The sequence below is a fragment of the Lagenorhynchus albirostris genome, chromosome 7, assembly GCF_949774975.1.
Source record: "Lagenorhynchus albirostris chromosome 7, mLagAlb1.1, whole genome shotgun sequence".
Classification (NCBI taxonomy): Eukaryota; Metazoa; Chordata; class Mammalia; order Artiodactyla; family Delphinidae; genus Lagenorhynchus; species Lagenorhynchus albirostris.
In genome coordinates, this window is record NC_083101.1 from 82,014,047 (window position 1) to 82,036,088 (window position 22,042).

The following is a 22,042-nucleotide window of genomic DNA, read 5'->3' on the forward strand; positions in this document are numbered from 1 at the left end:
TGGCGCGGTGGTTGAGAGTCCGCCTGCCGATGCAGGGGACGCGGGTTCATGCCCCAGTCCGGGAAGATCCCACATGCCACAGAGCAGCTGGGCCCGTGAGCCATGGCCACTGAGCCTGCGCGTCCAGAGCCTGTGCTCCGCAGCGGGAGAGGCCACAACAGTGAGAGGCCCGTGTACCACCAAAAAAAAAAAAAAAAAATCTTCCAGCAAAGAAAAGCCCAGGACCAGATGGCTTCACAGGCGAATTCTACCAAACATTTACAGAAGAGCTAACACCTATCCTTCTCAAACTCTTCCAAAATATAGCAGAGGGGGGAACACTCCCAAATTCATTCTACGAAGCCACCATCACCCTGATACCAAAACCAGACAAAGATGTCAAAAGGAAGAAAACTACAGGCCAACATCAATGATGAACATAGATACAAAAATCCTCAACAAAATACTAGCAAACAGAATCCAACAACACATTAAAAGGATCATACACCATGATCAAGTGGGGTTTATCCCAGGAATGCAAGGATTCTTCAACATACACAAATCAATCAATGTCATACACCATATTAACAAACTGAAGGAGAAAAACCGCATGATCATCTCAATCGATGCAGAAAAATCTTTTGACAAAATTCAACACCCATTTATGTTAAAAACCCTGCAGAAAGTAGGCATAGAGGGAACTTAACATAATAAAGGCCATATATGACAAACCCACAGACAACATCATCCTCAATGGGGAAAAACTGAAACCATTTCCACTAACATCAGGAACACGACAAGGTTGCCCACTCTCACCACTCTTATTCAACATACTTTTGCAAGTTTTAGCCACAGCAATCAGAGAAGAAAAGGAAATAAAAGGAATCCAAATCGGAAAAGAAGAAGTAAAGCTGTCACGGTTTGCAGATGGCCTGACACTATCCATAGAGAATCCTAAAGATGCTACCAGAAAACTACTAGAGCTAATCAATGAATTTGGTAAAGTAGCAGGATACAAAATTAATGCACAGAAATCTCTAGCATTCCTATACACTGATGAAAAATATGAGAGAGAAATTAAGAGAACACTCCCATTTACCACTGCAACAAAAAGAATAAAATACCTAGGAATAAACCTACCTAAGGAGACAAAAGACCTGTATGCAGAAAATTATAAGACACTGATGAAAGAAATTAAAGATGATACACATAGATGGAGAGATATACCATGTTCTTGGATTGGAAGAATCAACATTGTGAAAATGACTATACTACCCAAAGCAATCTACAGATTCAATGCAATCCCTATCAAACTACCACTGGCATTTTTTACAGAACTAGAACAAAAAATTTCACAATTTGTATGGAAACACAAAAGACCCGAATAGCCAAAGCAATCTTGAGAAAGATAAACGGAGCTGGAGGAATCAGGCTCCCTGACTTCAGACTATACTACAAAGCTACAGTAATCAAGACAGTATGGTACTGGCACAAAAACAGAAATATAGATCAATGGAATAGGATAGAAAGCCCAGAGATAAACCCACGCACATTTGGTCACCTTATCTTTGATAAAGGAGGCAAGAAGATACAATGGAAAAAGACAGCCTCTTCAGTAAGTGGTGCTGGGAAAACTAGACAGGTACATGTAAAAGTATGAAATTAGAACACTTCCTAACACCATACACAAAAATAAACTCAAAATGGATTAAAGACCTAAATATAAGGCCAGACACTATCAAACTCTTAGAGGAAAACATAGGGAGAACACTCTATGACATAAATCACAGCAAGATCCTTTTTGACCCACCTCCTAGAGAAATGGAAATAAAAGAAAAATAAACAAATGGGACCTAATGAAACTTCAAAGCTTTTGCACAGCAAAGGAAACCATAAAGAAGACCAAAAGACAACCCTTAGAATGGGAGAAAATATTTGCAAATGAAGCAACTGACAAAGGATTAATCTCCAAAATTTACAAGCAGCTTATGTAGCTCAATATCAAAAAAACAAACAACCCAATCCAAAAATGGGCAGAAGACCTAAATAGACATTTCTCCAAAGAAGATATACAGATTGCCACCAAACACATGAAAGAATGCTCAACATCATTAATCATTAGAGAAATGCAAATCAAAACTATAATGAGATATCATCTCACACTGGTCAGAATGGCCATCATCAACAAATCTAGAAACAATAAATGCGGAGAGGGTGTGGAGAAAAGGGAATTCTCTTGCACTGTTGGTGGAATGTAAATTGATACAGCCACTGTGGAGAACAGTTTGGAGATTCCTTAAAAAACTAAAAATAGAACTACCATACAACCCAGCAATCCCATTACTGGGCATATACCCTGAGAAAACCATAATTCATAAAGCATCATGTACCAAAATGTTCATTGCAGCTCTATTTACAATAGCCAGGACATGAAAGCAACCTAAGTGTCCATCGACAGATGAATGGATAAAGAAGATGTGGCACATATATACAATGGAATATTACTCAGCCATAAAAGGAAACGAAATTGAGTTATTTGTAGTGAGGTGGATGGACCTAGAGTCTGTCATACAGAGTGAAGTAAGTCAGAAAGAGAAAAACAAATACCATATGCTAACACATATATATAGAATCTAAGAAAGAAAAAAAAAATGTCATGAAGAACCTAGGGGTAAGACGGGAATAAAGACAAAAACCTACTAGAGAATGGACTTGAGGATATGGGGAGGGCGAAGGGTAAGCTGTGACAAAGTGAGAGAGTGGCATGGACATATATACACTACCAAACGTAAAATAGGTAGCTAGTGGGAAGCAGCCGCATAGCACAGGGAGATCAGCTCTGTGCTTTGTGACCACCTAGAGGGGTGGGATAGAGAGGGTGAGAGGGAGGGAGACGCAAGAGGGAAGAGATGTGGGAACATATGTATATGTATAACTGATTCACTTTGTTATAAAGCAGAAACTAACACACCATTGTAAAGCAAGTATACTGCAATAAAGATGTTAAAAAAAATTTAACAATAAAAAAAATCAATTGATGTAATCCATCAAAACAACAAACTAAAAAAGAAAAATCAAGGGACTTCCCTGGTGGTCCAGTGGTTAAGAATCCGCCTTCCAATGTAGGGGATGCAGGTTCGATCCCTGGTCAGGGAACTAAGATCCCACATGCCATGCGGCAACTAAGCCCGCCCGCCGCAGCTACTGAGTATGTGGGCCATGACTAGAGAGCCTGCATGCCGCAGCTACAGAGCCCATGCGCTCTGGAGCCCGCACCCCACAACTAGAGAGAAGCTGGTGTCCCACAGCGGAGGATCCTACATGCCACAACGAACATCCTGCACGCTGCAACTAAGACACGATGCAGCAAACAATAAAATAAATAAATAAATATTTTTTAAAAAAGAAAAATCACGTGATCATATCAATAAATGCAGAAAAAGCATTTGACAATTCAGGACCCATTCATCATAAAAACTCTCAGTAAAGTAGGAATAGAGGGGAGATTTCTCAACTTGATTAAAAAAAAAGTCTACAAAAAACCTTCCGTTCATATCGTCCTCAATGTTGAGAAACTCAAAGCTTTCCCCACTAAGATCAGTTACAAGGCAAGGATGCCCCTCTCACCACTCCTTTTCACCATCATACTAGAAGTCCTTGCTAATGCAAAAAGGCAAGAAAAAGAATAAAAGGTATACAGATTGGGAAGGAAGTAATAAAACTGTCTTTATTCACAGATGACATGATTGTCTATGTAGAAAATCTGAAAGAATCAACAAAAAAACTCCTGCACTAATAAGTCATTAAAGCAAGGTTGTAGGATACAAGGTTAATATTTTTAAAAAATCAATCTCTTTCCTATATACCAGCAATGAACAGTTGAATTTGAACTTAAATCATGGCATGTCACTGATTTCTAGGTACACAGGAAAACCATAGCAACATTAACCAAACTCACATAAACAATGCCTTATCATGAAATTGAAAGAGCTATGAAAGTGGAAATCTGGATGCCTGGGTCCTAGTCCTCTGTCACTCACCAGGTTAAGTGAGTCCCTTCTCTTCTCTGGACTTAGATGCTCCCTGAGAAAGATGCAGGCATTAGACTAAAAATCTAAAATCTTTTCCAACTTTCTAAGTCCTCTCTGAGAATAAAGGCACATATTTCTTCTCCAAAATGTCTTTTTTTTTCTTTTTAAATAGACTTTATTTTTAGAGCAGTTTTAGGTTCATACCAAAATTCAACAGAAGGTACAGAGATTTCCCATATACCCCCCATCCCCACATATGCAGAGCCTCCCCCAATATCAGCATCCCCCACCAGAATGGTACATGTCCTACAATGGATGAACCTACATTGATACATCATTATAATCCAAAGTCCAGAGTTTACATTAGGGTTCACTCTTGATATTATACATTCCGTGGGCTTGGACAAATTTACAGTAACATGTATCCACCATTATAGCATCATATAGAATAGTTTCACTGCTCTAAAAATACTCCATGCTCTCTGTCTATTCATCCCTCTTTCTCCTACCCCAAGCAACCACTCATCTTTTTACTGTCACCAAAGTTTTGCCTTTTCCAGATTGCCACACAGCTTTTACAAATGCAGAAGTAGGGGATTCCCTGGTGGCGCAGTGGTTGAGAGTCCGCCTGCCGATGCAGGGAACACGGGTTCGTGCCCCGGTCCAGGAAGATCCCACATGCCGCGGAGCGGCGGTGCCCATGAGCCATGGCCGCTGGGCCTGCGTGTCCAGAGCCTGTGCTCCGCAACGGGAGAGGCCACAACAGTGAGAGGCCCGCGTACCACACACACAAAAAAAAAGCAGAAGTAACAAATGCTTACCAAAAGTGCAAATGGTATAGCAGTATGCAGAGGAAAGCAGGAAAGTTTTCTGGTGCTACCCCACACCCTGACTCTCAATTCCTCTCTCCTTCAAGAGTTAACCACCATTAAGAGGCTAACACTGCACTGTTCAGTATGACAGCCTCTAGCATATGTAACTATTTAAATTTTAATGAACTAAATTAAATAACACTGACAATTCAGTTCCTCAGTGACACCAGTCACATTTTATGTGCTCAATCACCATGTGAGGCCAGTGGCTACCAAATTGGACAGCACAGATAAAGTACAGTTTCATCATCACAAAGGTTCTACTGGACAGTGCTGATCTAAAGTGCAGAAGGAGGCCTTTTTCAATTCCTCTCACTTCTGTTCAACACTTATTTCCAGAAACCCCCAAATTACTTCCATCAGGCCCTCTCTGGCTGGGCTGAGGACCACCCTAGCAGGTTAAGGGGATGAGTTGTTTTGGAAAAGTCTGTCAATTTCCTGATCTGTAATTAAGAAAGATTCGCTTCATCACTGGGCTCACTGAAGGTCACAGGTCATGGAACCATCGCCACCCCAACAGCACCTAAAAGTTTAAAACCTCAACTAAGAACTTGAAAACTCCAATGTTCCTCAGGGCGGTACCTGAGATAAAACACGCGACATGTCTTACCTTTCACTCTGGAAATGTAGCCAAGCTGACCCTGCAAAACAATGGCGATGGTCATTGAACCACACAAACCTTGCCTCAGTGGGGTTGTCCTAATTATTCCCTAGGAAACAGTAGCCAGTACTGTTTTCTAGACTCCAGCTGCCCACTCCACTGTCTGCATAGTCTGAGCAGATACTTGCCAACTCCCCACTGCATGTTATGGACCTCTCTGTTAACATATAAAATCAATGCATTTCTCTTAGTTCCTCGCAAACACCATGTCTTTGCCTATGCACAGCCTTCTGCCAGAGGCCCTTCTTTTCCTAACTGTACCCCTTTTCAACACAGTCCCCCAATTTAGTGGCCAAACAATGCCTACTTTTTCTTTAAAACTCATCTAAGTCTTGGATTCTAAGACATCATCTCCTCCAAAAAAACCTCTTCGCTGTCCTTCCCAGGCTGGATTAGGATCCCCAGTGGCTGCTCAAGAATTTCTAAATAGGAGACACTTTGAGGGTGAAAAGCTGGTAGAAAGCAGGGAATGGGGTGTGTGACTTCTCTTGAAATCACATTTTATAGCAAGGTACCATGTTTGCTGAGATATCTGCAAGACAAAGAGCAAAGTTCTTAAAGATGCTCTTACTCACATTTAAATGGAAGTAAGAAAATATCAGTGATCCATTTCAAAGAATATCCTTTGGAGGAGTAGTGGCTTTGGAAGACAGTGATTAGAGATTAAAGGAGGGTTACACCTTCCCCCAGTTGATACCTCGGTTTCTCTATGTGCTCCAATAATACCTTAGTGTTCTTCAAACGTAATAGTATCACCTTGAATCTGTCTATGTGTCTGTCTTTTCTACCAGACTGGAAAGGACCATATTCTTACTTATCGTTTTATCTCTGGTACCCAGACTGGTCTTTAAGAGAGATGCTCAGCAAATGTCTGTTGGATGGATGAGTGGAGGAGCGGGTGGCTGGGTTGACAGATGAATGGATGGATCGGTCAGTGGATGGGTGGACGGAAAGGATGGGAGGGGACAATTTTGCCTTCAGAAAAAAATCTCCTAAAGGTAAAGATCTTGGATCTCAAATCTCAAAGTCTGTGCCCCCTCTCCATTTCCAATAACATCAAGAACATGTTTCATATTTAACAACTGCTAAGTACACGGATGGAAAAAAAGACTGGCATTTCCCACCCAGTGAGTGTAGTAAAGAAAGTCTGGGGGAAAGAAACAAAGAAATCTTTAGCAATAAATACTGGATTATAGCATTAAAAACCTCCCTTTCTCTAATGGAGGGACAATTTGGAGATAAACCTAAACCACCTTCCTCTCTGTGGCATATGATTAAAATCTGCTTTGTTCTTCTAATTTGCTATTCTCAAATTACCACACTGCTGCTGGCGCTGCAAACTCAGACTTCACGGCTGCCCTTGAATTACTGTACAACTTTTCCTCCTTTTTTTCTTTTAATCAGCACTGAACCAAGAAGATGCCATCTACACCTGGTGGAGAAACTATGTCTCCAAATGTGGAGACAAAATGTGTCATTCAAGGTGCCCTGCCCCCCACCGCCATGATCCTTCAGCAGAAAATACATCTCCCTTGAGGTTTGGGAACACAAGAGGTGAAGTTACCCTTGACAAAGCTCCAGGTGGTATGAAGTGTTTTTTCCACCCCTGACTTCAGAGATTTTATTACTCTTCTACCTAAGCCTTCAAAACAAAGAGAGCCTGACCAGGATGTAACTAGTGCCTAATGAAAAAACTTTACTTTCATATTTTTCTAGCAGTCTTCTAAATACCATGGCCTGGGATTGCTAAGAATTTGACTTCCTGAGTCAATCTCAAAACTACAAGGTAAATTACCACAGAGGATAGATAGACAATTCTATGACATCATCCTTCCTCTTTTTCTCCTTTGTAATTTTTTGAAAATTACTTTGAAATTTCAAAATACAAGCAACATATTGCTTGGTACCATGCCAAACATGTAAAGGGAAAGGGACGATATCTTTCAATTATCTAGCAATGTTAGATGCCAATTCATAATTACCTGATCAATTGATGTCAGTTTTCATTTGGAAGTACATTGAGCCATATATTGACTAAAGAAAGTAGAGAAGAACTAAAACTGTGTCCTTGGATGACAGTTCTAAGACATCACCATGCTTTCTTTACCCAGAAATGTGGTCAGTGTGAGTTTTTTTCCTTGTGCTATTAACAGTTGTCAGTGGAAAAGAATTACATCATTTACACTGCCAAGAAAGATTCAAAAACAAAAGAAGGGTAGTATTTAGTATTTAGTAGGAGCAAATCGATAACCCAAGACACCATACCCCACCCTAATTTTGCTAAATAGGCAACTTCAGGCAAATCACACCTCTGATCTCAATTTAATCAACTAGCTAATACAATTTATGAGCATACTACTCAAGGATATCAAGAGGCATATGAGTAGAAAGAAAGGATGCTGCTAAACAAGAACCAATAAATTCCCACCATCATAAAACTGTAGATGACACCTACATATGGATGAAGATCACAGAGACTAGCATTATTTTCAGAACAATGGGCAGTCATATGTGTACAGACCAGCCCAAAAAATAACATTGGTTAGTAACATCAAGGAAGAATTATTAGCCAACTTACTGAGTAGGCTTTTGTCCTCTCTTCTATTAATAAAGCTAATTAGTTACTGATTTATTTTAAGATTGCTTAATTTTATTACCAATCCATTAGTAAATGATATTGCACTTGAATTTTCACAGTTTGCATATTAAGACCCTGATTCAGTCAATCCTTTCCAGACTAACATTCACCATCAATTGGTGATGTTTAATGTTGCCTTAAAGCAACAAATTATGCTTCTGAGGTGAGAGGTAATAAACCAAACTGTAATCTGTTAATATGCTAATTGCTTCCCCTGCTACAGAATAATCATATTTCAAACCTTAGCATAATAATAGATATATTCAGACAAAGCTCTGTTGTACATCTAAGATCCAGGTCATTATGTTACTAATATTAAATTATTTCGGGCTTCCCTGGTGGCGCAGTGGTTGAGAGTCCGCCTGCCGATGCAGGGGGCATGGGTTCGTGCCCCAGTCCGGGAAGATCCCACATGTCACAGAGCAGCTGGGCCCGTGAGCCATGGCCGCTGAGCCTGCGCGTCTGGAGCCTGTGCTCCGCAACGGGAGAGGCCACAACAGTGAGAGGCCCGCATACCGCAAAAACAAAAACAAAAACAAAAACAAAACAAAACAAAACAAAAATTATTTCTTTGAGGGATTTTACAGAACTTGAATTTATTTTAATCAACATTCACAATAATCTCCTGGAAACTAAATAGAAAACAAAATTTGCCATTGGAGATATCTGAGACATAAATAAATATTTTAAAAAGATAAATTATTGCAGCATAACTTGCAAAGTTGCTCCTCATATGACATGTTGACTTCAATTTTACACCACGTTGATAGGATTTTAAAATGTATTATCTATTTAATGTTCATGACACTGTCTCAAAGGGCAACTTCCCTAGAGTGAAAATCCTATGCTTTGTAACTCAGAGCCTTATAACTGGGAGAGGACTTTTTTTCATTTGTTTTTCCAAGCTAGAAAATGAGAATTAAGAGAAGGAAAGTGCTTTTCCACTGAGGACTCTGAGTTGGCTGCCTTTTTTTCTTGCAGAAGAAAATGGAGAAGCTCTCGTTCAGGTGGGAATTGCCAGACTAACGGAAAATGATCAAGTGCTCTTGGAAAGAATTCCAGAGCTCAAACTCCATTGGTTTGATCTACAAGGATGCCCCAAGCAGAAAGACAAAAATGGAAGACCCATCATAATAGTTTCATTCATACCACATGGTTTCTACCACCACCTGCATGAATACTAAAGACTCTCTTATCTGTGTCTCCATGCCAGACCTCTCTGCTGACTTTCATTCCTTATTTCCAACTGGCTACCAGTAATTCTCCACTCAGATTCCCTACAGGCACCACGAAGTCAACATGCCCAGACTCAACATCTTCTCCCCTAACCTGCTTCTCCTTTATTCTGTCTTCTCAGGGTCAGTTTCACGGGTGTGGGATCCATGCTAAGAAGGATCCCACACCTGGTTTAACGGTCTGTTCTTGTGATCTTGAAATTCTTAATAATTTTTAACAAGGAGTCCCATATTTTCATTTTCCAGTGGGTCCCCAAAATGTGTGGCCAGTACTGGATTGGTATCACCATGACCCCTGTCACTGAAACCAACCACCTGGGACTAATCCCAGATTCTCTCTTCCTTTATTTCTATGTCCAATCATGCTGTTTCATGGCCATGGCTTTACACCAAGCAAGGGCTCATCGTGTTTGGAACGCCTTTTTCCCTTCTTCAAAGAATTGATTTCCACTTGTCCTTTAATTATTAATCAAGATTCATCTACACCAGAGGTACTGATTGATGTCTCAGTGTCATACAGACGCCTCCTCTTGGTCCTCCACCCACATATATCTGTCATTTTGTCCTTGAATCATTATCTTGCTTCTCTGCCTCCAAATGACTATCAGCCTCTTGATGTCTGATTTTATTTTCTTTTTATCTCTAGTTCCCAGCTCTGTGCTTGGCATGTAGAAGATATTTTTCAAATGTTTACTGAATAACATTGATGTTATTTCAAAAAACTTTACTAATTCACTTTTTGAAAAACACGATTGCTTGATCTATACAAATGTTCTTTCCCTGTAGAATTAACTTCATGTTTTTCCAAAGTGATCCTCTCACTTCCCTCATGCACCTTCAGGGAAAGTCACCAGACAAACAGCTCCAGAGCTTATGTTACACCTCAAATGTATTTTTCACTGTCCTCTGGGGTCACTGTCCCCCGAGGTCACTTCTGAAAGCGAGAACAGCTGGGTTCCCTAAGCCTCTGGGAATTTCCAGGCACTGATGGCTTATACACAATGATTTGTTTGTGCCAAGAAGTTGCCAGAGTTCCTCCACAATGCCACCAGAGTCCAGGATACAGGAAAGCAAGAGTGGGAAGTGTGGCCCAGAGGGACAAGAATTCTCTCATTAATCCTGGGCCGCCATGCGCTCTCACGGACGTCCAACGCTTCATCAGATTGGCCAACACAGGAAATCCTGTTTGAAAAACAATCTCTTGATTTGACTGGGGCGGGGAGTCAAAAGAAATCGTTTCATCCGCAGCATCAATATCTAATCAGCACTTCAGTCTATCAGTGATAGATACACCTGGATGGATTTCTTTATTCATTCACTCACTCATTCACTGAACCTCTACTGAGGGAAATGTGCCAGGTGAGGTATTATCAAGGGAGACAAGGGCCAAAAAGCCCCACACTCAAGGAAATTAAGAATGTTATTATAGGGCCTCCCTTGTGGCGCAGTGGTTGAGAGTCCGCCTGCCGATGCATGGGACACAGGTTCGTGCCCCGGTCCGGGAGGATCCCACATGCCGCGGAGCGGCTGTGCCTGTGAGCCATGGCCGCTGAGCCTGTGCGTCCGGAGCCTGTGCTCCACAGAGGGAGAGGCCACAACAGTGAGAGGCCCGCGTACCGCAAAAAAAAAGAATGTTATTATAAAACAGATAAATTTCACTAACGCTTTACTATTCCAAGTGGGGTTCACACAACAGCAGCGTCAGCATCATTTGGAAGCCTATTAGAAATGCAGAATTTCAGGGCACTCCTCAGGACCTCCTGAATCAGAAGGTGCATTTTAACAACAGAACAGAAGATCCACATGAATGTCAGAGACTGAAAAGCTTTTATACATCCCTCCCGAGAGTTGAACGCCAACTCTTTTTAGCCTGAATTAAGTTCAAACCTCAGTTGTAAAACCTGCCCTAATGGCTCCTGATCATAATCCCATTTTTCCCCATCTCCGGACTCCACATTTGGCTCTCCGCTATTTCATAGGAGGGGCAACTTGAATCCTTCCCCACACAAAGTGGGAACTGAGAGAGAACCCTGCTAGCTATTAAATGCCTATCACTCACGCATGTGAATCTCATACTAGATTCTCCGAGGGACAAATTCTGATATTTCTCTTCCTGCCATGTTTTGTTTTTTAACATCTTTATTGCAGTATAATTGCTTTACAATGGTGTGTTAGTTTCTGCTTTATACAAAGTGAATCAGCTATACATAAACATACATCCCCATATCTCCTCCCTCTTGCGGCTCCCTTCCACCCTCCCTATCCCACATTTTTAAGAGTTCCCAAAATGCCTACTCAAAAAAAGAAGTAACGACTTAAGAATTCAGTGACTGATGGGCCTGATTCAAGCAGTTTACATGTTAATGCACTGTTGCTGTACATTTTCCATAATCAAAAGAGGGGTCTTAAAGTAAGACAAGGCTTTATCTAATTATTAGAGTTGAAAAAAATCGAGATTCAGCTGGAGAGCAAGTGCAATTGGGAAATGCTTACGACAGCAGAGCCTGCCCTTGATCTTCTACTCTTAATATTGCAATGCACACATACACACACACATGCGCACACACAGGTATATCATTCATACTAAGAATTCCAAATATACATATACACATTTTCCATGTATAACTGGGTTTTTTATTTAATTGACATCATTTCAAGTACTTGTAACTTGCAATCTTAGAGGCCCAAGATGCATGGGAGTTCTATTTTGTTTTACTTAGGGTTTTTAAAATTTTTTTCAGGAAGTTCAGTAAATTGACAGCCACCAAAACCAGCAATTCTTGAGCTTTTTGGCCTGAAAACTCCCTTACATTATTGATGATCTATAGAACTTTTGTTTATTTGGGTTGTATATCTCAATATTTGCTGACAATTTTTTAAAATATCCAATCATTGGGCTTCCCTGGTGGCACAGTGGTTGAGAGTCTGCCTGCTGATGCAGGGGACCCGGGTTCATGCCCCGGTCCGGGGAGATCCCACATGCCACGGAGCAGCTGGGCCTGTGAGCCATGGCTGCTGAGCCTGCGCGTCTGGAGCCTGTGCTCCGCAACGGGAAAGGCCACAACAGTGAGAGGCCCGCGTACCGCAGGAAAAAAAAAAAAAAAATCAATCATTGATTCATTAAAATAATAAACCCATTGCACATTAACATAAATAGCATACTTTTATGAAAAATAACTTTATCTTACAAAATAAAGACTAATTTAGTGAGAAAAGTAGTGCTTTTTACATTTTTGTAAATATCTTTACTGTCTGGCTCAACAGAAGACAGCTGGATTCTCACATCTGCTTCCATAGTCAATGTGTTGCAATATCACATATCATGCAGCCTCTGGAAAACTCTTTTGTATACTTATGAGAGAATGAGAGTGGAAAAGGCAAATCAACATCTCAACAAGGGTGACAAATACAAAAGTAGTTTTTTCAACAAATGGTGCTGGGACAACTGGATATCCACATGCAAAAGAGCCAAGTTCAACCCCTGCCTCACACCACATACAAAAATTAATTCAAAATGGATCAGATGGGGACTATTTTCTTTTAATATTTATTTACTTATTTGGCTGCGCTGGGTCTTAGTTGCAGCAGGCAGGATCTTCATTGCAAAATGCAGGATCTTCAGTAGCAGCATGCAGGATCTTTAGTTGCAGCATGTGGGATCTTTTTTTTTTTTTTTTTTTTTTTTTAGTTGCGGCATGCGAACTCTTAGTTGCGCATGTGGGATCTAGTTCCCTGACCAGGGAAGGAACCTGGGGCCCCTGCATTGGGAGTACACAGTCTTAGCCACTGGACCACCAGGGAAGTCCCAGATGGGGACAATTAGTGGGTACAGTTTCATTTGGGGGATGATGAAAATGTTCTGGAATTAGTTGTACAACTTTGTGAATATACTACATCTACTGAATTTTACACTTTAAAATGGTGAAATTTTATGGTATGTGATCACATATCAATAAAATAATGAATCAAAGACCTAAATATAAGAGCTAAAATTATAAAACTGTTCAAAGAAAACACAGGTATAAATCTCATGACCTTGGTTTAGGCAACAGTTAGTTAGCTATGACACGAAAATCAGAAACAACAAAAGAAAAAATAGATAAAATGGATTTCATCAAAATTTTTAAAATGTTGACACCATCAGAGTAAAAAGACAGCCCTAAGAATGGGAAAAAAAAATCTTTAAATTATTCATTAAATAAGGGGTCTGTATCCAGAATATATAAAGAATTATTAGAACTCAATAATAAAAAGACAATTCAACTTTTAAATGGACAAAGGATCCAAACAGACAGTTCTCCAAAGAAGATATACAAATGGCCAATTAGCACATGAAATGATGCTCAAGTCATTAGCATCAAGGAAATGCAAATCAAAACCACAATAAGATATCACTTCACATCCACTAAGATAGCTATAATCTATTAGATAATAACAAGTGTTGGCAAGACTGTGGAGAAATTGAAACCCTTATACATTGCTGGTGGAAATGTAACATGGTGCAGCTGCTTGGGAGAACAGTTTGGCAAACTGTTCAATTCAAACTATTAAACAGAGTTACTAAACATATGACATAGTAATTTCACTCCCAGGTGTATACCGAAAAGAAATGGCAAATTTTATAGGAATATGCACTGCAACATTCTTCATAATAGCCAAAAAATGGAAACAACCCAAATTTTCATCAATAGATAAATTGATAAACTGTGATCTATCCATACAATAGAATATTATTCAGCAATTAAAAGTGAAGAAATACTGATACATGCTACAACATGGATGAACCTTGCAAACATTATGCTAACTGAAAGAAGCCAGACACAAAAGATCATTGTATGATTTCATTTCTATCAAATGGCCACAAGAGACAAATCTCTGGAGACAGAAATTAGATTAGTGATTGCCTAGGGCTAGGAGGTTTAGGGGGAAAGGGGAGTGTGACTACTAAAGGGCACAGGGTTTCTTTTGGGGATGATGAAAATGTTCCAAAATTGCTTGTGGTAATGGTTGCACAACTCTGTGAAGATCTTAAAAATGTACACTTTAAATGGGTGAATTTTATGGTATGTAAATTATACCTTGATAAAACTCTTTTACCCAGAAGAGGCAAACAACATCTTATTATTATTTTGAAAATAGTCTGAACCTCATAGACCCCCTGCAAGGATCTCAGGGACTCCCGGGGGTCCCCAGAACACACTTTGAGAATCACTGACCCACACAGACAAAGAATCTAGTATGGTTAACTTCTAGCAGCCCTCCCCCCTCCCCCTTCCTCCTTCGGAGGAGAGCCCTGACTTCTAGGCATTGACCTCTCCCCCATGCAGACCACCACCAGGAAGGAAGCTGATTCCACTCTGATTCCCAGGTTCAGGTTCTGGTCACCTTAAGCTAATCAGCACATTCCCTTCTATTGACTACACTCACTGTTCAGGGTGGGCATGTGACCCAGGAGGTCTAATCAGAACGATTGCAGGACTTTTGCTTGGAATGCTGAGTGGGAAGTGGTTTTTCTCTTCTTCTGGAGGGTGTCCAATGAAAATGTGAGAACTGGAATTACTATAACCATTTCACTATCAGTCTGAGGATAAAGCCTCACAAAAAGGCAGGATAGTCCTTGAATTAGGTCCTTACTTAAATCAGCACTTCTGGATATGTGATCCAGTACACATCCTTAGTGCTAAAGCCAGTTTGAATTAGAATTTGTTAGTTAAAAGCACCCAGCTGATATACTGTCCAAATGATGTGGAGCTAACAGTACCGCATTCTCCCCACAGTCAATACACTTTGCCTTTGCTTTGAGGACATCACGAGATAAAATCTTAGCAGACCATTGAAATAACATTACTTTTTTTGTCAGAATATACTTAATACAAAGAGCTGGCCCACGTAATCTAGGCCTAAACACGTCAGAGCTAGACCACAGTATTTGACAAACTGTCTCTCCTATTCCTTTTGTGTCTGAACTTCACTGTACTCTGAATGGCATTCTCAATGAGTTTGATAGAGAAAAGTGTTGGATTGTCCTTACTAGCAGAAAAGGTGTGGCTGTCAGCTGCACCTAGCTTGAATTTCACCAGCAGGATCATCATGGGGCCTGATATTTAGCACATATGTATGTTTGCATGTGACCATCCGATTCCTGTTCCAGAAGATAAGAAAATCAGGATGCAGTAAACTACTCTCTCTTTTTTTTTCAACTGAATTAATTAGAATAGTATTCTACATTTGGGTGATGTTTTAACATTTGCAACATGCTTTTACAGACATCACTTCAACAACCCAATGGAGACTGGCAACTGAGGAATTATTATGCCCATTTCACAGATTAAAAAACAGGAGGCCCAGTGACTCGCTTAAGGTCTTGCACAATCAAAAAGTAATGGAGTTTGGTCTTAAAGACATTAGATTCCAAGCCAAAGCCTTCCCACTACTTAGGATTAAATCCAATACACCTTCACATAATAGTAAGACAACCATCAATATTTTTTCAGCTCTTACAATGGACTAGGTACCAAGCGCTCGGCATATATCCCACATTTAATCGTTACAACAAGCCCATGAGGTTGTGCCATTATTATCCCCACTTTACAGATGAGGAAACTGAGACCTAAAGAGGTAAAGTGACTTGCCCAAATCACCTGGCTAGTTAATGGTAGAGCCAGGGTTCAAACTCAGGCAAGTAGCACTCGGGAACATAAGTTCTCAACCACTTTGCCATACTGCCACTTCAACAAAAGCAGAGGTGACTGCTCTATACAAGATGGCTTGTAGCTGCCCAGAACCCACCAGCTCAGTAAGGACTGAATTTATTTAACAACACCAACTACAAAGGACTATCCAATAATTTTTCTTGTTGTGGAATTTGGTCATACAAAGATTGCCTAAAATAAGCCTGGGCTTACTTAACATCTTATTAAACTTTCCTGACAATTTTATTGTAACAATAATTGTAACTCAGTTTGACCTATTCTGAAAGACACTACTGCTTGCTTAGCCAACAGCAGTTCCCCAGCCCCCTACTACACACACACAGGCACATGCACACGTACACACACCTCTCCATTGCTTCCGTGATGTCAAAGCCCACCTCCCGTTATAGGGAGTGAAGTGTGCAGATACCAAACGTACACGTTTCTAGACTCTTTTGCAGCTAAGTCCTGGGTATAGGATCTAATCCTGGCCAATGGGATCTGAAGGGAAGACTGATGGGGGCCTCCAGGAATGGTGTTCCCCATGATAAAAAGAAATGCAGGAAGAAACACCACCTCTTATACGGTGGATGTGTTAGTACTTGACTGGCATTCAAAACTACTACAGCCACCTTATAATCAGGACTATAAATGACAAAGGTGACGTGTTGAGGTGGCAGAGTGGAAAGATGGAAAGTACCTAGGTCCACGCAGAGCTGCTGAACAACTCTGAAGCTACCCTACCTCTGGACTTCTCATTAGGTAAGATAAGAAGCGTCCTTATTATTTAAGCCACTTTAATTTGGCTACTGTCTTATTTGCAGCCTAAAGCATCCTAATTCTCAAGTCTCAGGAGGCAGCTGCAGAGAAGAAAGGGCTCTGGATTCTGAGTCAAATGACATGGCTTCCAATCTACTTACTTGCCAGGTGACTCAAGTTGCCTAATCTCTCTGAACCTCATTTTCTACACGTATAAAATTGAGATAACACTCAAGAACACAATAATATCAATAAAATGGAGATAACAGGATAGGAATGAAAATCACATGAGATGATGTGTATATAACCACTCTGTCAACAGCAATGTTTTACTCAAAGGTAATCGGTCTAGGTAATAGTTAAACTACAGACTTTTTAAACTGGAGCCATCCATTCTAACCCAACTCCCTTACTTTACAAAATAAGAAACATTGATTCCAAATGTCAAATGACTCACTCAGTGTCACACGACTGGTTGGTAACATAACTAAATCATGTATCTCCTGATTCCCAGTCCAATGCTGTCATGCTACCCTCATGCTGACAGGTAATGAGCTACATTAAATACTGGGCCGGTAGCATTCATTCGTTCAACAAGTGTTTACTGAACACAGCTATACGCCAGGTTCTGCTCTAGGTACTGAGGACTCCTTGAACAACTACCACAACAAAAGTTCCTAACCTCCTGAATTTAACAGCCCAGACAGAAATTATTCAATCTACATCTATAAATAATTATTAAGTGCCTACTGTGTACTAGGCACAGTGCCAGGATTTCTATTCAAATACAAGTACAAATTTCTAGGCAATTCCAATAATAGCAACCATGTTTACCAGGATTTGCTAACAAAGAAATAATGTAAAAAGTCTATATTTTACTCAATAAGAGTCAGTATTAAAAATGGCAAGCTCATTAGAAGGAGTTGTGAATACCCTGCCAGCATCTGAAAACGTGGATGGAATGGGGAAGATGTCTAGGACTCCGCTCTACTTGAAGCAGCAAGACTGAACGAAAGAGGTGAGAGCTAAGCCATGTCCTTCCACAGTCTCCAGACTTCAAGGGTTGGCTCAGTTGGAAAAGCCCAATAGGGAACATTTAGCAACTCCTTCCCCTCCCCAGGCCTCTGTCTGAAGCCCTAGACTCTCCTTTTGCTCCCTATCTGGTTGGAATTCCTCTTGCACTCTACCTAAACATTCACATGCAAATGACATAATGGGACAGCACCCTAGATCCTATGAAGAGCCACAGCAAGTGACTCTTGGCATCTCCTACTGGAACTGGCTATCAGGCTGCTGACACTGAGCCATTACATTGTTTGTTTGAAAGGGTTTTTTTTTTTTTTTGTCAATAACCACCCAAATTATATAGTTTGGAAAAGAATATTTAAAAGCTATTGTTTTGCAAAAAAAAAAAATCCATAACTCACATTGTGTGTGGGTTATAGAGGGAAGATCTGTGTAACAATTTACACTCTCTGAACTTTGTGATTCCCTAAGATGGAGGAAAAAGGCAAGCAAGAAAGGAAAGACAGGTGGATTCCCCAGGGCATGTACTGGTGACTCCAAAAGCTTCTTTTATTAAAAAAAAAAAAAGCATTTGTCCTCACCCTAAACAAACGGAAAGTTTTTTGTGACCTTATGCTCAGAAGTGTAACATCAATTCCCAGGTTGAAATATTCTAGGAAGGTATAAGGTCCAAAATTATCAAATAAAATCTTTTAATTCATTTTAATTGGTTAAATGATAATCACCATTTGGGGGCAGATATGCCTCCAAATAAAACACTTGATTTTCTTAAGCAATGCCAAAATCAACATTTTGGAACATAGCATTTTAACCTCTTTGGCATCAGTTGGGCCATACAAACTCTAACGTTCCAAATTGCTATTAGACTGGCTACAATTTATTGTTTTCCAGAACACCAGGCAATGCATACATGTCCTTTGGGGACTATTTATCTATTCTAAGGAAGACTTCCTCCCCCAAAGGGAAAAAAAAACAGTGGTGTCAACTCCAAGTGGGAAAGGACAGGGCAGAGAAAGGGCTGAGAGAGCCCAGGAGAACTCAACAGCTCCACTCTCTGCCACTGGTTCCTTCATTATCTACATATTCAATATGGGTTAAAGTTCTTGTATACCCACTTTAGGACTTAAAGTAAAATGCACAAACTACTCTCTCTGAATCACAAGACACTACATGCCAAATGTTTCTGTGCAACCCTGTGGCAACAGAAAAACTGCCTATCTTGCTAATCCTTTTATTATTAAGTTTAGCAGCAATGCTTAGCCCAGAATGAAATTCAAGATCCTCCAGGAAAGTCAGTGGGAGCCTACTTTCCTGGGAGGTCATAGGGCACCACATTCCTCCCTTGAAACTTATCCAGTTGTCAGCTCACAAATTAGTTGTCACTGTCCCTATGTCGCAAACTCCCACAAGAAATGAAAAAAAGGTGGGGGGGAAGACCATTCATTCATTCATTCATTCATTCTTGGTTAACACAGCCCAGAGGCAGATTCTTGCCCCTGGGAGACGCTGCTTCCATTCATCTCTCACCAGAACGGGGGTAGGGTGCCCAGTATTTTTAAAACAGCTCACTCTGTCCTGGAGCTTCAAGACTCAGCTATGTGAGAAGAGGAAATCAGAGAGATAAATAAGTAAATAGATTTAAAAGTCAGAAGCCAATAGTGCTGAACCCTGACATGACCTTTCCAGGTTGTATGTCCCAAGTGGGTCTTGCGACAGGACACATACCTGCCTACATATACATGCACTGAAAGAACACACACACACACACACACACACCCCGCTGCAGCTCACACTAGATCTACTGCAAGCCCAAAGGCACTTACTACCCGAGGACAGGGTTGCCAGCAAAGCTGCCTTCGCCCAAACAACTGTGGCCTTCTCCAACTTGGACGAAAGCAAATGTCCACCAATATCCCAAAGGGCGCTTTTTCCCGGAACCCAGGTCCTGCAGGGTTCCCTCCCTGCCGGCCTCACAGCCCTTTTCTTTTCTCTGAAACACTCAGATTTCACACGGTTCCTTTCGAGGTAGCTCCAGTCCGCGCAGCGCGCGCCCCATCCCTTAAGGCTGGAGCCCGGGGCTGCCTGGCCTCTCTTCAATCCCGGGAAACTTCGCCGCCGCTCCACGCTGAGAAGTAAAGGCCACCGGTAGAGGGGAGGCAGGGAGAGGGAGCAGGTCCCTGGGACTGAGGGCACCTTCGGAGCCCGGGCGCCGGAGAAAGAAATGAGTGAACCCAGGCTGGTGTATGCCTTCTCCACGTGGAGGAAGGGAGGAAGGAAAAAGTGGGCGACATGCAGGTACCCCTCTCGGCTCTCAGAACTCATATATCCCGACGGGGTAGGGAACAGAGGGGTTAGAGTCCCCCAGGAGGCAGCTGCCCTGCGCCCCCAGCCTAGGCGCAGCGAGACTTGAGCGCAGCGTGTAAGCCAGAGGAAGGGGCCCCGGGAACGCAAAGCGCGCGCCTGGTGCCTGCGGGGCACAGTGCCCCCATCCCTGGGTAGGGCTCCCAGTCTCAGGGGGCGGAGGAAGAGGAATGTGGCTTTCTAGCAGGCCCCCGACTGGGTTCCTCGCCCCTGCCGGCGCACGCCCACCCGCAGAGGCCCCCCAGTCCTGCGCCCGGCGTGTAGTCCACTCCCTCGCCCCAGCACCTGGATGTGGCAGGAGATCTCCGAGTCGTCCAGCAGCCGAATGGTGCATTTCATCTCCTGGCTGAGCGATTTGATGCTGGAGCTCCGAAAGTGGATCATTTTCATGGTCCTCCTGCCTCTCGGCACACAGTGGCAGGAGGCGAACATGCACCGCGGCCCGTGTAAGCGAGCGAGAGGCTCCGGGCCGGCGCGGCGCTCGCCCGCGCGGACACACACACTCGCTCACGCACCGTCCTGGAAACCCGGGCGCGGCTCAGCCCTGGGACAGCAGCGGCGACGGGCGCCTGCGGCCACACACGCCGAGCGGCCGGGGCGCGGCAGGCGGGCCCCTCCCTCTCCTCGCTCCCCTCCCTCCGCTCCCTCGCCTCCGCCTCGCCCGCTCCTTTCCCCGCCTCCGCCCCTCGCGCGCGCTCCTGCGCCTCCCTCCGCCCGGGCTCGTTTGCAGAGGATGCCCCGAGCCCGCGACCCCCGGCTGGCGCGCGACGTACTCACTCCCACTCGCGAGGAGCCGCGGCAGGAGAAGGCGGAGAGAGGGCTAATGCTGGTGGCCGGGGCGCCCCGGCAGTGGCCTGCTCCGCCGCCGCCGCCGCCTCTGCGTCAGGCTGGGCCCGGCAGCCTCCTCCCTCTCCGGCCGCGATCACTCTGGCTCCTGGTCGCGCACGTCCCTGCCCCGGCTCCCCCAGGCGCCCGACAGCGCCCTGCTCTGCTTGGCCCCAGGGACCTGGCGGCGGGCGGGGGGTGGAAGGCGATCCTGACTTACACCCGCATGGAGGATTCCCCTGCGGGAGAGGATTACTGGACCAAGAGCGAACCCCGAGAGTGACATGAGGCCCTTGCCCGGCTACAACGGCAATAAGGCTAACAGTCACAATCCCTGGTACTCATGGGGATTTTTGTAAGCCTTTATTTAATATTAACTGAGAGTCAATCTCCTTCTCTAAGAAATTCAGAACCTTCCTTAAGCAATTTCTCTTTTTTGTCTCCCAACATTTCACTTCGATCTCTGGTAGCAGGACCTTAGACCCGAGCAAGAGGGTCCTTATCCTACCCTAAGGGGGACCCTTAAGGGACTTCACTCCAGTATTAAAACTACAACTGGGATTGAATCATCTCTCCCAACCCAAAGAGCAGATCTAAGATAGCCTAGAGATCAAAGAAAAGTCACCACGCAAGACAATCCAAGCTTTTCTTTTAAGGCTACATACTTGTCTCTTCTTACTGTAGCAAGCTTTCAGCTCCAAGAGAGTCAAGCTCAATACCCCAAAATTGTTATCTCAAATTTCAGGGAAGTGGAATAAGGACACTAGGGAAAAGGACAGAACAGAGGTCACCCAAAGTGGGATTGCAAGCAACAGCATTTTGAGGAAATGAGAAGAATCTGAGATTGGCTGTCTGGTCTGGTTTGGAAGGCTGAGATTCAACAAGTATAATGTGGGCTTGGGAAGCCCTTGGAATACATGAAAAACAGCTGGGGAAATTACCACATACAGTCACCTGGAGTGA

The 22,042-nt window shown here is 42.6% G+C and overlaps 1 protein-coding gene across 2 annotated transcripts in view; it reads right to left on the reverse strand.

Annotated features, from left to right (window-relative positions):
• Positions 1-20,734, reverse strand: part of FRMD3 (FERM domain containing 3) — a 316,055-nt gene extending 295,321 nt beyond the window's left edge. The window contains exon 1 of one of the 2 annotated variants that reach the window (XM_060155298.1): positions 20,540-20,701. In XM_060155298.1, the coding sequence (XP_060011281.1) occupies positions 20,540-20,686 (147 nt within the window). In that variant the 5' untranslated portion in view covers positions 20,687-20,701. Of the gene's footprint in view, positions 1-20,539 lie in introns of both variants that reach the window. The other variant, XM_060155297.1, reaches the window with a different exon arrangement.
• Between the last annotated feature and the right edge of the window lie 1,308 nt (positions 20,735-22,042).